At 60.4% G+C, this 15,394-nt stretch overlaps 1 protein-coding gene across 1 annotated transcript; it reads right to left on the bottom strand.

Moving 5' to 3' along the window:
• Positions 1-1,981: 1,981 nt before the first annotated feature.
• LOC135965279 (BTB/POZ domain-containing protein KCTD5-like) lies at positions 1,982-15,134 on the bottom strand. Its single transcript, XM_065521802.1, has 6 exons — positions 15,120-15,134; positions 14,887-14,995; positions 13,008-13,099; positions 11,090-11,185; positions 8,499-8,624; positions 1,982-3,731 (listed from the first exon to the last, which is right to left on the bottom strand). The coding sequence occupies exons 1-6, from the start codon at positions 15,132-15,134 to the stop codon at positions 3,702-3,704; spliced, it is 468 nt and encodes a 155-aa protein (XP_065377874.1). The 3' UTR covers positions 1,982-3,701.
• Positions 15,135-15,394: the final 260 nt, after the last annotated feature.

Raw genomic sequence — 15,394 nt, 5'->3', positions numbered from 1 at the left:
TCTGAGCCATCTGCCAGGTGGGCGGCAGCAGGGCCCCTGCCAGCTCCAGGAGGAACTCGAGGGAGAGCCTGGCACAGGACTGTGCATGTTCTGTGGCTCCCAGGGAGGCAGGCAGAGCGGGCGGCAGCCTTCATCCCCAGGCTCAGTTGGCCCATGTGTGCGCGCGCACACACACACACACACACCATACCCATGCCACTCACAGGCACACACCACATGCCACACATCACATACAGCACATGTGCATGCCACACACACTATGCGCACACAGGCACACACCACACCCACACCATGTACAGCCAGTACGTACGTACACATATACACACACACACACACCACACACACAGCGGGAGCGCCGGGAAAGAAGTCTGTGGGCTCCATTCGGGAGCGGTGAACTGCGGTGAGGGGTCAGCCACAGGCTGGGCCTCCCTGTGCCAAGCCCCAGGCCTGGGAACGCTGGGGAGGAAGGGCTGGTCTGAGGGCAAACTGACCCATCTTGGGGGACATAGCTCAGAGTGCAGAGGTGCCGGAAGTCACCACCCCTCACAGACGCCACATCAGGGCCTTGGTGGCCATACTGTGGGGCCAGCTCTTTATTACCCCAGCCAGCCACTGCCATGCGCTCTAGGAGGAAGGAGGGTGCCATAAGTCCCTGCTGAATGGACACCAATAAATGCAGGGATGTCGAGGGTGGTGCCAGCTGCTGGAGGGCTCCAGTCATGGGCTCTGCAGGAAGCCTGGGGGGATGGGCACCCACGCGAGGCATCTGCACGTGCCCCACCCCTGCCTCCTCTTCTGCCCTCACACTGGGCTTCCTGGAGTGGGGCGGGGCCCCAGCCCCCACAGTGGGTGGGCTATGCCGGAGCCCTAGGTCTGAGGAGGAACAGGGCTCCCTCCCTGCCCAGCAGACCCAGCGGCCCTAAGCGTCCTCGGCTTCAGGATCCAAACTGCACGGCTTGTCTGCTTTCCAGCCTTTTGCTTGGATGGGAGACCTGCTCTGGGCTTTGGCTAGGGATGCCTGCCATGCTGAGGCCTCTCCCAAGTGCCCACAACTCTACCCGGTCAAGGGGTTGCAAGGCCTAGCCAGGCTCCTGGTGGGAGTCAGGCAGTGGGAAGACCCCTTGGAGCAGAATCTGGGTCTCTCCCCTGCTCCCAACCCCTGTGCCGGCCTCATGCTGGGCTCCTGGAAGCCCAGTCACCCACTCCACCCCTCACCAGGGTGCTGCGGTCAGGCTGGGCCAGCCACACACCTGGAAACAGGATGGACAAGGCCACTACAGCCTGAGGCTCTGTGACCTCAGACAGCCAGGCCCTGGGGGACACCATGAATGGGAATCTCCTTGCAGGGGGGCAGGGAGTCCAAGGACCAGGTTCGCAGAGCAGCCACCAGGGGAAGTCATAGCAGCTGGGGAGGGGGTGCCAGGACCCCAGGACCTTCTCAGGAAGCTCCTGCTGTCACCACCTGGGCTGCAGGCTAAAGTGAGGGAGGAGAGGTGGACATTGACTTGAGGTATCAGGACTTCCAAAAAAAACATCACTTGAGCCGGGCGCAATGGCTCACGCCTGGAATCCCAGCTGCTTGGGAGGCTGAGGCAGGAGGATCACTTGAGCCCAGGAGTTCAAGACCAGCCTGGGCAACGTAGCAAGACCCTTGTCTCTTAAGGAAAAAAAAAAAAAAAAGGCCCTTGTACATGGTCTCTAGTCCCCCAGGATGGGGGTATGATATCTGCTGGAGGCAGGTGAGGTGTCCAGGTGGAGCAGGATGCAGGGATAGGCTGTGCAGCTCTGATCCAGTGGCCCCAGCCAAGCTAGCACCCCGTGGACTGCCCGGCTCTGCCCCGGTCATCGACTGAGAGGCAGAGCCCCGAGTGAGCCGTGGCGGCCAGTGGGGCTGGGCGGCTTGGAGAGGCAGCACCTTGGTCCAAGCGACCCGGGTTGGCATTTCCCTGCATCTTAAGACCATTAACAGCTGCTACGCTCATTCATAAATACACAATTTTATTTGCTATTTTCAGGGGAAACTTAGGCATTAAACTGTAAGCTGATAAAATACAATACCTAAAAAAGTATAAAAGTATAAATATCCCCTCAGAATAAATTTTAGTGAATTAAGTCTTAATATCTTTAAATTAAAAAAACCACAAGCCTATCTACTATGTCAAGGTCAAAAGTCAAACAACGCTAAGCGGCCAGCAGCTCCCCAGAGAGGATGCCCAGGAGCCCCAGTGGCCGTCGTCCTCCCGGGCTCTGCTGGGGAGGACAGGGTCGACCGTGGCTAAGTCTGCCTTCTAGAAAGGCTTTTATAAATTGTTTAAGCCAAACATGTAACAACATACAAGAGACCTTACAAAAACGAGGAGGTAAGTCCTAATGCTGGAGAACTGGTTAATCAGGTGACTGGCAAAGAAGAGGATGAGGCCTAGGCAGGAAGTCTCCAGAAGCATTGGAAACCAGACAGTGTCAGAGCCTCTGACCTGCAGGCGGGAGGCCGGTGGTCAGTCTGCACAGCGCCCCTTGGGAAGCCTGAGGTCCGGAAGCAAAGCGCTTGGAGCCTGCCCTGCACACCAGGTCCCCAGACTCTGACAGGTCCCCACAGCCAGCTGAGAAAGGTCTGTTTTCAAAGCATGCGGGCAGCGGTTTCTAAAGGAATCCCAGCAGCTCCCACGGCATGTCGGGCAGAGCCCGTGCAGGTCGAGTAAAGTCCCAAACATCCCAGAAAGAGAGGAAAGGCTGCATAGTTACACAAAGAAAATGAGAGAGCGGCGAGAGAGAGGCATTTGTGATGCTCTGTAAACATCCCGAATTTTCACCGTGACCCAGACCTTCAGCTCCAGAAGCCAGTGGACAGGCCTCCAGCTCAACCTCTATGCCAGGCGCAACAAGGCACTGACAGGCGCCAGCTCCCCGTGAGCCCGCAGTGGGAGGGACGAGGCGACACTGCTACCTCACGCTAACGGGTGGAACAGATCAGTCTGCACGCAGCAAGCCCTGTGGGCATTTCCAGAGTATAAACACTGGGGAGTCTATCCACACGGAAAAGGGGTACAAAGTTCTCTCGCCTGGAAAATACAAATTGAGAAGCCTTGACTATCCCAGGCTTGGTCAGGCGGGGTTGGAGCCTGTGTCAGAAGAAGGCCCAGCCTCGGAATGACACCGGGAAGTAGTGACGACGTAGAAGCCACCTGTGTCAGGAGCTCTGCGAGGTTGAGAGAAACCAGCGATCCCGCCTGCGAGGCAGAGCAGACTCCCTGACTGAGACTAGGGCCTGGCGGTTGGACCAGAGGCCACGACGCGCTGGACACCGATGCGGCTGCGGCCGCTTCCTGCCAGTGAAGCCCAGGCTGCTTTTCCAGACTGTGTAGCACCAAGAACGCTTCCTTCACACCATCTTCAGTATTGAGCGGGTTGACTGGGAGCGTCTGCCTCAGTCCCATGTGGCACTTGGAAAAAACAGATCGAGGCCCCCCCGAGAGGCAGTGCCCACCCGGCCGCTGCGCTCCCCCCACCTGGGGACGTCTGGCCTTGGACAGCTGGGCCCGTCTCTCACCACCCACCTCAGAGGCAAAAAAGGATTCACACCCAGATCTCTAGAAAAATGATCAAAAGCAGGTTTCTTCTCACAGCCAAGCTTCCTGGACATGGCAGTTCATTACATCTTGGGAAAACGTAAATCATTTCTTCAGCTGTCAATACTATGTCCCTTACATCCTTGAACCTCGTTCTTGCAAAATCTGAAAAACACCAAATGCATAAAATGAGGACTTGGGCCCTGGGCTAGGGAGGTGGCCCTGACCAGGCGCCTGCTCCAGAGAACAGAGCCCACAGGCCTGGGGTCAGCTCGGGGGGCCCTGAGAACCCAGCAGCACCGGCCAGGCTCTTGGGGACTCAGCTGGCAGGCCCAGGACCTTCACCGGGGTGACCGGCACATCTCCAGGCCCCACACAGGAAGTGCTCACTGTGCATGGCAGCCCCTCCCAGGCCCACCCAAAAGTGCTGACTCCTGGCCCTCTCACCCACTCAGTCCTGGGTTTCAGACATGAAATGCAACTCGGCCCGTGGGTCCCTCAGCAGTCCCCGCTCCCCGATTGTCTCCCTCCGTTCCTCTATGCCTACTGCAGCCCCCACCCCCACCCCGACACCCAGACCCTCCTGGAGATGCCCCTTGCCCAAGCCCTCGGCCCCGCACCTCAGCCTGGCCAGTCCACCTCGTATGCCGGCCCCTCCCGGCTGCCCCATGGAACACCGGCCAGCCCTCAGAGGCCTACCCCAAGTGCAGATCACGCTGTGGGGACCCCTCCTCATCTGGACCACGGCAGCCCTGCAGAGTCCACCGCCCCTCGGCCCCTGCCCTCCCCACCCTCTGACCTCCTCAGAACTCTTCCTTGGGGTACCCTCCCTTTCCTCACCAGCATCCAGGAACCCCCCGAGGCCACCCCCAAGTCGGCCTGGGCTCCCCTGAGAACAGGCTCAGGCGCTGGTCAATGCTGCTGAGCTGAACTCCCAAAATGAGCCACGGCAGCCCCAGAGACCATGTGGAGGGGAAACCAGCCCACGCTTCCGGGCAGGGAGCTTCGGAGCAAGCCAGCCTCACTGTGCGTGGCCCACAACGGCTGTCTCCATGTGTCACATGAGGGCTGCGAAACACCAGGTGGGGCAGCAATGCCCGGGCCCACGCCGGGCACAGCCTCCCAAAGGTCACTGCCATGCTGCACTGACCAGAAAGAGGGCAGTGGTGAGAGGTGCATGCCGCCCCAGGCTTGTTCCGAAGGCTCCCGGAGGCCATGTCCCCTGAGCTGCTCAGCCTAACTCCAATACTCCACCCCCAACGGTGCACCTGAGGCTCAGTGCCCTGGGCCACTTCCAGCTCGAGGCTCCCACTCACTCTCCAGTGCCTCGGAGGAGCCCATCCCGCAGGCCAGCACATCCCTGGGCCAGGGTGATACCCAAGTTTACTGGGATGTCTGGAGTTGACTCAGGGAGACAGTGCAGCTCCCAAGCCCCCACCAGCCCTTTGTAAAACTAAGCAGTGCAGTGGACAGGCCACGAGCAGCGTGGCATCGGAGCATCCGGGAGCCCCAACAGCTCCCTCCTGATGCGGGAAGGAGACCCCCTGGAGACCTGCAGCCAAAGTGCTGTCCTTCACCCTCCCAAGACTGGCCGGGGCAGCACTAGCTACTCTGTCTACTCTCACCCCAGGCTGAGACCCACGTCTTCTGGACACACTCTCGCCCTAAGCCATCTTCCACAGGAAGGCCCAACTGCAGACACCAACCAGGGGGCCCTTGAGGCTGTACCCCATGGCCAGGCACCCCACAGGAAGGCAGGCACGGGTGGCTGAGGAGCTTGCAGGACACGCTGGTCTGGGAGGCTTGAGCACAGCAGGGATGCCGTGGGCTTTGGCAGCTGAGATCGGGGTCTGCTGTCTGCTGCAGTGGTCCTGACCCCTTGGCCCTGAGCCTGTGGCCTGAGCCAGACAAGGTCACCCACTAGGGCTGCCAGCAGGAGTGGCACTCCCTGCCCAGCCTCCAGGAAGGGCTCTTGTGTTCGCGACTACTGACGTCCACAGCCTGGCCTGACACAGGCACCCTCCAGTCATCCCAACAAACGCCCCAATACTGCCCCTGGGCGTCTGCCCCCACAGCAACAGCCCCACCGCCCCCCAGAAAGTGCTATTTCGGATCTACAGCTGGCGTGGAGTGTGGAGGGCTCTTGTCAACTACGGGGCAGAGACAGACACACAGGGAGGGTCTGCAGCAAGGGTCAGCTGGGGCCATGGGGTCAAGGAGGCCACGGAGCTCACCATGACATTCACACTTAATCTGAGCCACTCCCTGGGTGCCCCTCGTCCTCGTCGTCACTCTGGCGGCGTGCAGCGTGCAGTAGGGGAGAAGACAGGCTGTCAGGACAGTGCGGGTGGGCGGCTACCCCGGGCCCAAACCCCCACACCCGGTGACCCTCCAGTGAGGCCACGCCATGAAGAGACACACAGGCTCAGGGGCTCTGCCACATCTCAGAGGTGAAACTTCCCTGTGTGAGGCAGCTGCATCTCGTGATCTGGGGCTGGTCCTGTCCCACCACATGCTGAGGGGCTGAACCCTGTCCAGAGGCACCTGGCCTCCGGCCCCACTCCTGGCAGATGGCGCTAGCTCGCAGATCTTGGCCTGATAGGAGGGCCTCTGCTGCCTGGGCTCTGTGGACCCCACTGCATTGGCCCCACTGCTGCGGGAGAGAGGGTGGGGCCCTGGGTGACAGGAGGTAAGACTGGGATCAGCCATGGTGGCAGGCGGCGGACCTACCCATCGAGCGTGGCTATGGAATGGAGCCCCAAAAACACCAAAAACCCCCTCCTCAGCCGCCCGGGCACTGCTCGACGCCGGGGGAGACCCTGGCCTCTGCCCAGGCGCCCGCCCTTGCTGATCTGAACCTGTCTCTCTGTTCCTTGGGAATAAACAGCAGCCCCGAGTTCAAGCGCTCTGTGAGCTCTGCGCGTCCTTCTAACAAGTTCTTGAGGGGCTGGCGTGGGAAGCAGGTGTGCTCATGTGTGGACCACCTTCGCCTGCAACAAGTGCAACCCCTTGCTCCTGCCACCGCTGACTGAAGTGTGGACAGCTGCCCAGCAGCACCAGGCCACACATGCTGCAGGGACACCAGGGACGAGGGCCTGCAGACCATGCGGCCTGTGCAGCCCAGCCACACTCGGGTGCCCCCATCACAGTCCTCCAGCTGTGGCCCCAGCAATTCCCCACGGCCTCCTGAGGCCCTGGCCTGAGCTCTGCCTCCGGGGCACTGCTGACACCACCCCCATCAAGAAGCCACCACAGCTGCCCCACTTCAGAGCAGGTATTTTTGGAAAATGAAATAGGGCCACATTCTCAACCACAAATGGATTTGGGGTCATGCCTGGAGCTTCCTCACAGTACAGAGCGTGTCCTTTCTGCAGCTGCCAAGCCACCTGAGGGATAGGAGCCCAGGGGAGCTTGGTTATAAAAACTAAGCTCAGAAATAAAAAACTTCTAAAAATAAAACCATTTAGAAAAGAGCCCTACGACTGCTCCAAGAGGAAGAGAAGCGCCTCCCTGTGACTGAGCTCCAGGGGTTGCCTCCTAGGCTTGAGACTCAAATGGAAGAGCATCTCCAAGCCTGGCAGTGAAACCCCAGCTTCCACCCTGGCTGTCACGAGCCAGGGCCTGTCCTAGCCCTATACTGCCCCGGCCTCGAGGAACAGTGGTGGAGCAGGACTGCCCTCTGCCCACAGCAAGAGGGCAACCGGCGGCCAGCAAGGGAGGCTCTGGGCCAGGACAGTTGCCCGTGGTGGAAAGGCTGCAGTGACCGGGTCACAGGCCTCCAGGAGACGTGCTTGGTGGCCCCGCCCCTCTGTTCCCAAAGGCATACCTCCAAAGGCCGACTCGGAGAGGCTCACAGGGACAGTCCTGGACTGCTGGTGGCTGGCCAGAGGCCCCCAGCCAAGAGTCTGCGGTTGCCCAGGTGTCCCTGGTTTAATGCCACCAGTTAAAAATCTTCCAGTTCTGGCCTCTCATGGCACCCACTCAACATCCTTTGCCAATGCCCCGAGCCTTCACCCCAGGCTGGCTCCCCACAGAGCCTGCCCCACCACCCAGGCTCTCCCAGACCCATGCAGACCCCAGCCAAGGGCTCTCCAGCCACCACCTGGCTCTGAGGTCCGGGAGTCCTGCCAGGTGGAGCTGGCCCAGGCCAAGGCCGGATTCTGCTCAGATGGTCACATTTGTCCATCTTGGAGTCTCAACCTTAAGAATGTGCCCAGAGGAAATGCCACCAGAATGGGTCCCCTGTGGGCAGGGCCACGGGGCCAACCTGAAAGCAAATGAGGCAGGGGTCCCTGAATTTCACCCCAGCTGCCTGCCCCACAGAAAACAGAAGGGCCTGAACCCCCGCAGAGTCTGCGCCAGTGCTGCCAGGCTGGGTGCCACACAGGGCCCACTCTGTGCAGCCTGAGAATCCCAGGGCCTGCAGGACACCCTCCTCTCAACAAAGATGAGGCCCAGACAGTGGCTGAGCCAGGGTGCCCACCCCTGCACTCAGGGATGGCCCAGATCCCCACCACGACAACTGGACCCCCACATCCCTGCACTCAGGGATGGCCCAGATCCCTATGCCAGCCAGGCCTCAGCGTCCCAAGTCCTCACTCACACAGCAGAGGCTGTGCCCTGGGAACAGAGAACCCTGGGTCCCCTGAGACACAGCCCTCAGTGGCATTCCTAAGAGCACAGCCCCTGCAGTAGGCCCAGGGGCCCCTTCCAGGAGCAGCTCTGTGTGCAGGCTGGGAGGTCACAGGAGCTTACTGGGAGCCTGTGTTGACAGACCCTGTCCCACGGGAGACCATGCGTCTGACCAGTCAGCAAGGCCACAGGGGCGGACACTGGGGCCTTGATGAGAATGGCAGGAGAGGAGGAAGCTCTGAGAGGGCAAGAGCCTTCCCACCCAAGCCTGCCCCAGGCCGGGGCCATCCCAGCTCTCACCTTGGCCTTCTCGCTGGGCTCACTGGCTGTACCGTATGGGGTGTTGTGCAGCTCCTTGGACACCACACAGAGGAACTCCGCCTGGTCTTCGTTCCCATAGTTGTAAGAGGAGCCGATGCTGACCAGCTGCAAGGGAAGACACAGCCTGAGATGCAGCCCATTGAAGCCTGAGAGAGACGCAGCCAGGCTGACCGGCCCAGGCTCAGGACGTGCCTGCCACCGCGAAAGCCGCAGCAAAGACTGCCGACGCCTGAGGAAATGGATGGAAAACAAAGCCCCAGAACGCCTGCACGAGCACACGTGTGGCACCCCCACACCATGGCACGGCACGGGGCGAACTCGTCCTCTGCGAGGACCCTGAGCTTTCCTTGGCGCTTCCAGCTGGGACAAAAGGGGCCGCTGCCCCAGGGGGAGGGGCGCAGAAGGGTCCCTGAACTGGGGTGGAGGGAGAGGGGCAGCGGGAGGAGAGTGGAGGGCAGTTCTGATAGCCTGGAGGGAAGAGCTTGGGGCCCGCTGACTGGACCAAAAGCCGCTGGAGGAGCTGTGCTGCCCAGGAGTTCGGCCAGGGTGGGTCTGCTGCAGCCTGCTGGGCACACCCTTGGGCCACTCCAACCTGCCTCCCTCCAGGTGACCAGGCAGGCCAGGCCATGCAGGCCCAGGGCCAACCTGTCTCTCTGGCCAGGCATCTGGCCCATGGCTGGCTAATCTGGGCCCCTAGGAACTTCTGTGCTTTTAAAGGGAAAATTAAAATGCAATATGCAAATCACAAAAAGCATGCCAGCAGCACACCACCAAGCCAAAAAGCAGCTGGGTGGCACTCACAGTTTGGCCTCACTATGACATGCACAGTTGGACCAATGGCCGGGAGAGCAACCCGCAGTTAGCTGCTGTTCCTGTGCCGCTGGCGGCTGACCCAGTGGGCAACAGTGGACCCAGCCCAGTGAGGCGGCCACAGGGGTGCTGGCATGGGCCCGAGCAGCTAAGGGTATCCCTGGGAGCACTCATGGCCATGCCCACCGGAGCCCCTGTGTCCTCACAGGCACCCCAGCCACTTCCCAAGCCTTGTTCGCAATCCCCTGCTGACCACTGGGGACCCTAGGTCCGGTCTGGCCACCTCCCAGCACCCCGCAGGGTCCCACCCCACAGCCGGGGCAGCTGGTCAGCCCAGCAGCTTCCCTACATGAACTGGGAGAAGGGGTCGCCAAGGGATGAAGCGTGCCAAGCAGGTCATAATCAAGGAACGGGGAGGACACCCGTTCTTTGCAATGGGTTCGGAATCCACCCAGAAGCGCTAAGGGGAAAGACCTGAAGCCGCCCCGGAAGGGAGGTGCCCACTACGGGCAAGACACATCGCTCCCTCCCAGACAGAAAAGTCACAAGACAGCTGCAAGAAGAGCACAGGTGCCACATGGGGATAGCCCTGTTCACGGACCCCGAGCTGCTGACACAGCTTCCCAGGGCCTCTTGACAACGGGGAGGTGGGGCTTGCCTAGCAGTGGAGATTTCTGTTCCCATGGGAGCCTCTGGCACGATTCTGGTGAGGTCAGAGCATGAGAAACATGCAGCCGCCAGTGCAGGGCAGGGCCCAGGCTGCTGGTCAGCTGCCCTGTCAGCACAGAGACCCACAGTCACCCCGGCCCCCAGCCTAGGGGTTCAGGGTGGACGGTGGGATGCAAATGTCTTTGGCGACATTTTAAGGGGAGGCTCAGAGTACCCTACAATGTGATTATTTTGAAAGACTCAAAGGAAAAGGTAGCTTTCATTCAGAGGGACACTGGCTGAGCCTGTCACTCCCACAACCTGGCAGGGCCACTGGGTCATGGACAGAATCTGCCCCAGACAGAAGCAAGTGACAGAGGAAACTCTTAGGACAGGGAGGGCTGGGCAAGGTCACTGTCCCCACCCTCAGTGTCTGCCTAGCACCAGGAACAGTGGCAGCCAGGCCGTGGGCAAGGGTTCCCCACTCAGAGGCCATGCCTCATGTGTCCTGAGGTCCCCGATGACAAGCCACAAGGCCACAGCACAGTGGCCCATGCAGCACTCAGGTGGCTCCCATGGAAGCTGCTGAAGAAGGCACGCCCTGCACAGACCCATCAGACCCCACCCGCCACAGCTTGGTAAAGCCAGGTGGAAAGAAGGCACGGGGGCCTAGCAGCACCTTCCAGCACAGGCAGGAAGGGAGGCAGCCTGAGAAGGGCATCAGGGCCTCCATATGCTTCACTGGAGTGAGCTGTGGGGGACGGGGGCGTGCACTGAGTGGTGGGCTTGCCAGGAGGCTCTGGGGACACCAATCCCCTGGTCACACAGAGGTGCCAGGTGATGTGAAGAAAGTGCAGCGCTGGGAAGAAGAGGCAGGCCAGGGAGGAGGGAAAGGTACGGGGCAGAGCCTGAGACACCTCTGCCCACCACACTCGAACTCCCACGGCTCCTCCAGTGGAAACAGGGCGCAGGCCACTGTCGTGAGCACCCCCGGAACTGCAGGAAGATGCCAGCAGCGAAGTCTGCATTTCCAGGAGCACTGAGCCCTGAGCCACTGTGAGTACAAGTTCAGCTGCAGCATGGCTGCCGCCAGCCTGGCCACGACCCCTCACCTGCTCAAACTTCCAGCCGTCAGACATGGTGGACACCATCTGCGTGAGCTCCTCCTCCTGGCATTGCAGCACGCGGTACACATGCTTCACAGGCACCTGCAAGAACAATGGGCACAAGTAAGGGCGGGCCACCCATGTCCCGCTGCTGCCTGTGGCCCCAGCCCAGGTGACCCAGGGAGGCTGAGGTTCACTCTCCAGTTCTCAGCACAGGGCACGAGGCCCAAAGCAACCCTGAGCACATCCACAAAATCAAAACACGCGGCCCGAACAGCTGCTGTTTTCTGCTTCCTCGTTCGCCTCCAAAAATATTTCTATTTCTAAGTTCCAAAATAAAATGAGTCATGTTCCTGAAATCCCAAGAGCACCTGTGGCTCCACATGACGACACGAGAGCGTCCATTTCTGCTCCGCACGCAGGAACCATGCAGCCCTGAATTCACTGGTCAGGAAAGGCTCTGGCAGGCAGGGCCCTGAGAGCCAGTGGCAGACAAAGCTCACTCCCGGCTACCAGAAGAGGCTCCTGAACTTGAGCAGCAGCCTGGACTCAGGCCTCCTCAAGGCTGAGCTGCTTCCCAAAACTCCATCCACCTCCTAATCCCCCACCTGCCTGGCACACTTGCTATGCCCCTCTAGGCAGCTGTGGTCCTGGAAGTGATGGTGAGCCACCAGGGCCACCCGCCTGCATGGAGCTGCTCCCCAGTGGGCAGGGCGGCCCCATGTCCCAGACACAGTCATTACAGAGGACTCCGGCTGCAGACAGAGCTGGATGGAAACACAGCAGTGAGAAAGGGTTCAGGGATCCTTGGTCCTTGACCTTAAGATGGTGACTCATGCCAGGGATGTATGAGTGACAAAGGCACACAGTGGCCTCGAGGTCACACAACCGAGTGCCTTCTTCTGCAAGACAGTAAGATGCTACTGTGTGTCACAGCAAGACTGGACTGCAAGGACTCTCCCACCTGCACCATTTCTCACCCACCTGTGTCATACGGGCAGGTAGACTGAGGCAGGGAGCACCCACACAGCCCGGTCACACAACAGGGAAAAAAGCAGGCTGGACAAGGTGACCCAGGGTGTGGGACACAGCTCCTGCCCCACAGATAAGGAGCCCCTCCAGATCCCTCAGTGGTGCCAAGGGAACTCCAGCAGGAGGGGGAACTGGGCATGTCGCTAGGTGGCCAGTGGCCCTGAGCGGCCAGGCTAGGAGTCTCTGCATAGGGCCCAGGGCTCTAAGTGGACCGAGACTTCTGATGGCAGCTACAGCCACAGTGTGGCCCACACCCACTCCTGGTGCCTTCCCAAGGATGCTAAGCTGGGGCCCGGGCAGGCTCAGCTCTCAGGGACAAGACTGATGCCCAAGGCCCAGCAGTGGCCCCTCCACAGGAGGTACTGGGCACAGCCCACCAACAACCTGGGCTCCCCGGGCTGCAGAAGGGCTGCGCTAGGTGTGAGAGGTCTGTCTGTGGCGACTCGCCCCTCTTCCCAATAAAACCAAGGTCCTTCTGACGCCTGTGCAGATCCACATGACCCCTCTGCTGTCTCCCTCCAGTCATGCTAGCTGCAGGCCCTTGGCACCCTCTGCTCCCTACAAGATGCCATCCACCTCAGGGTCTCCCAGACCAGCCCTCATGGGGCCCTCCTTCCCTCCACGCATCTCCCATGCCCAACTCCCTTACAACCATCCTTTGGGGGCTCCCAGAGGCTGGGCCGGGCAGGCTGAACGGATCCTTCAAGGGGGCCTGGGGCGAGGCTGTAGACGGAGCTGGCGGGCACTGGGGTGGTGACAGAGGACAAGGGTCTCAGGGCAGGAGAGCCCCAGACTGCAGGACTCATGTGGGAGGCAGCCGATCGGGGGAGTAAGAGGGAGCCATTCCTTCACACCAGCCATAAAAGCTTCTAGCCTTAGTTATTTCTCTTACCTGTGATGTTTTGCTGTCTCGTTCTCTAATTTTGTCCTTTACAAGTTTTATTAACGAGGTGATATTGTAAAATTCTGCTTCCTCCAATACTCCTGGAATAAAGAAAAATAAATTGTCTATACTAAACCAAACGAAACCAAAGAATCCCCTGCAATGAGGACCCATGGCTCGGCCCAGCGTGAGCTGCTCAGGCCCCATCCTAACAGGCTTCCTGCAGACACGTTAGCCCTGCGGGGTTCCAGGATTATGGGTGGAGGGGCTGTGGCGAGAGGGCCGACGTGTGGACTAAATACCTCCAGCTCAGGTCACCCTAGGCAACTTCGAGCAACCTCCAGTGGCCCACCAGGTATGGAGTCGCTGGTTACATGCAGCTCAGTGCATGCCTAAACTGAGGCCACGGCATGCAAGGGGTGGGATCTGGCATTTTCCCTCCAAGCCTGGAGGCCAAGGCTTCCTGCTGGGAACCTGCTCACGGCCACGCCACTGGGTGGGGTGCTGTGTGGGGCTCAGGCCTGCAGCCTTGTGTATATGTCTCAGTCACCTGGCACCTCAGTTTACCCCATTCAAAGGGAAGACTGTGGCTGGCTGAGAGGGTCACTTCCAGCTCTTCCCAAAGTCTGCCATCCTAAATGTGCCGCATTTAGGGACTGCACACCTCCCTTAAGAGCCTTAAGAGCAGATTCCACAGGTCTAGCCTCAGGGCTTCCTCATGGGTGGTCTCCAGACGAACCCACACATGGGACATGGCAGCTCAGGACAACACCCCGCCACCTACATAGCACAGAGCCACACAGGATAGAGATGAGAGCCTCAGAGTCACAGGCTTCCCAGCCCTGCACGGGTCCCGCACAGCCCCCTTGTCCAGCACCGAGGGCGAGTGGCCGCGTCGGAGGCGGGTTAGAGGCGGGCCAGCGAGCCCAGGCGGTTTGTGTCTAGCGCCTGTTTCTGAGCCAATCCCACTAGGGGCAGACTGAGATAAAGTGAAGCCTGGACTCAAACGGCTCCATGGCAGAACACAAGGGGCTGCCCAGGCGACCAGAGAGAGCGCATATGAAAGACATTGCCTGCCAAAGAGACAGGAGTGGGCAGCGTGGGTCACAGTCTCAGAGCGGGAGCAGGGCTGGGCCACAGCTCCCGTCACCCCGCGCCCCGCGTGAACTCGGAGGAGGCAGGCAGATACCGAGGCCCAGAGACCCAGAGCAAAAACGGAGTGAGACGCTGCCCAGTACAGACCGATGCACAGACACGGACGCCGGGGAGCAGGGCCACGCCTGCACGCAGGTGCCCAGAAACCCTCAGTCTTCATGGCAAGGCCTCGGGCTGTTCTGAGCCAAGCCAGCACTACAGCACACAGGCAGGCCAGCCTGGGCCCACGCGTGTGGGTGCCGTCCCTGCACCACCACCACTCAGAATGGAACACGGCAGCTGGCAGCAGCAGGCACAGTCCAGGTGATGGCACAGAGATACCACCCTTGGGCTGTCCCTGAGGGAGAGCAGGCCAGGGAACCAGGGCCCTGAGCCACACCGTGGGCATCACCGGGCATGTGCCTCACACACCTGCTCAGACCACCTCAGTCACAGCAGGGAGGAGCCCCTCGCCCCCTTGTGTCGCCAGCTGGAGCCTGCACAGAGGGAGGCCTCCAAGGAGCTGCAGCCGGGGAGGACCCCACAGCCACAGGGTCCCCAGACCTCCCTTCCGGCAGCTGCGCCGCTGCCCGTGGCCTCAGCACCAGAACGTAGGCCCCAGCTTCAGAGTACAGGGCCTGCTCCTCCCTGGGGGCCCAGGCTGCAGGCATCTGCGTCTTAAGTGGAGCCCGTGGCAACTTTGTCAGGCCCTTGCCCCCAAAGCTAAGGCACCTATGCTCAAAAGTCGGCCTACCTTCCTCCGCGAGGTCTTTGTTAATCACCAGTTTGCCATGTCTCAGGTAGTTCAGCACGGGCCCAAAATAGGTGGGGTCTCTGTCGATTAAATAGGCACCTGTTTCGTCCTAAAGAGAGCAGAGCATGGTGAGTCCTCCGTGAGAAGCCGACAGTTCCTGCAGGTCCACCAAGGCCCGGTCACATCAGGAGGCTTCAGAGGCACCAGGTGACCCAGGCCTCTCCCCAACAGACCTGAGCCTGCGGCATCTCGGGAAACCCCTGACGGTGTGGCCACGTCCTGCCACCTACAGCCTAACCCTGACCAGCCACCATCCCAGGTCTAAGTGAGTTTAAGTCTCTCTGTATGGAGACAGCCTGGCTCTGTGTACTCCAAGGTGAGGCCACTGTGCCCTGGACCTCTGTCCTCACAACTGCAAGACCTCTAGGAAAACACACATGAAAACCTCACCCAGATCCTCTGGAGGCTATCGGCCGCTCTGCACCCCCGCCGCCGCCCCAGTGCCTCC

This window comes from Macaca fascicularis, chromosome 10, assembly GCF_037993035.2.
Source record: "Macaca fascicularis isolate 582-1 chromosome 10, T2T-MFA8v1.1".
Classification (NCBI taxonomy): domain Eukaryota; kingdom Metazoa; phylum Chordata; class Mammalia; order Primates; family Cercopithecidae; genus Macaca; species Macaca fascicularis.
The sequence above is the reverse complement of the archived record's forward strand: the minus strand, read 5'-3'. Positions and strand labels throughout refer to the sequence as shown.

Coding starts and splice junctions, on each gene's coding strand:
- LOC135965279 (XM_065521802.1), bottom strand. Junction 8,625..11,089: donor ACGGCTGGAAGTTTGAGCAG/GTGAGGGGTCGT, acceptor CTTCCCTTGCAG/CTGGTCAGCATCGGCTCCTC. Junction 3,732..8,498: donor AGCCCAGCGAGAAGGCCAAG/GTGAGAGCTGGG, acceptor GGTGTTTTTCAG/ATTTTGCAAGAACGAGGTTC.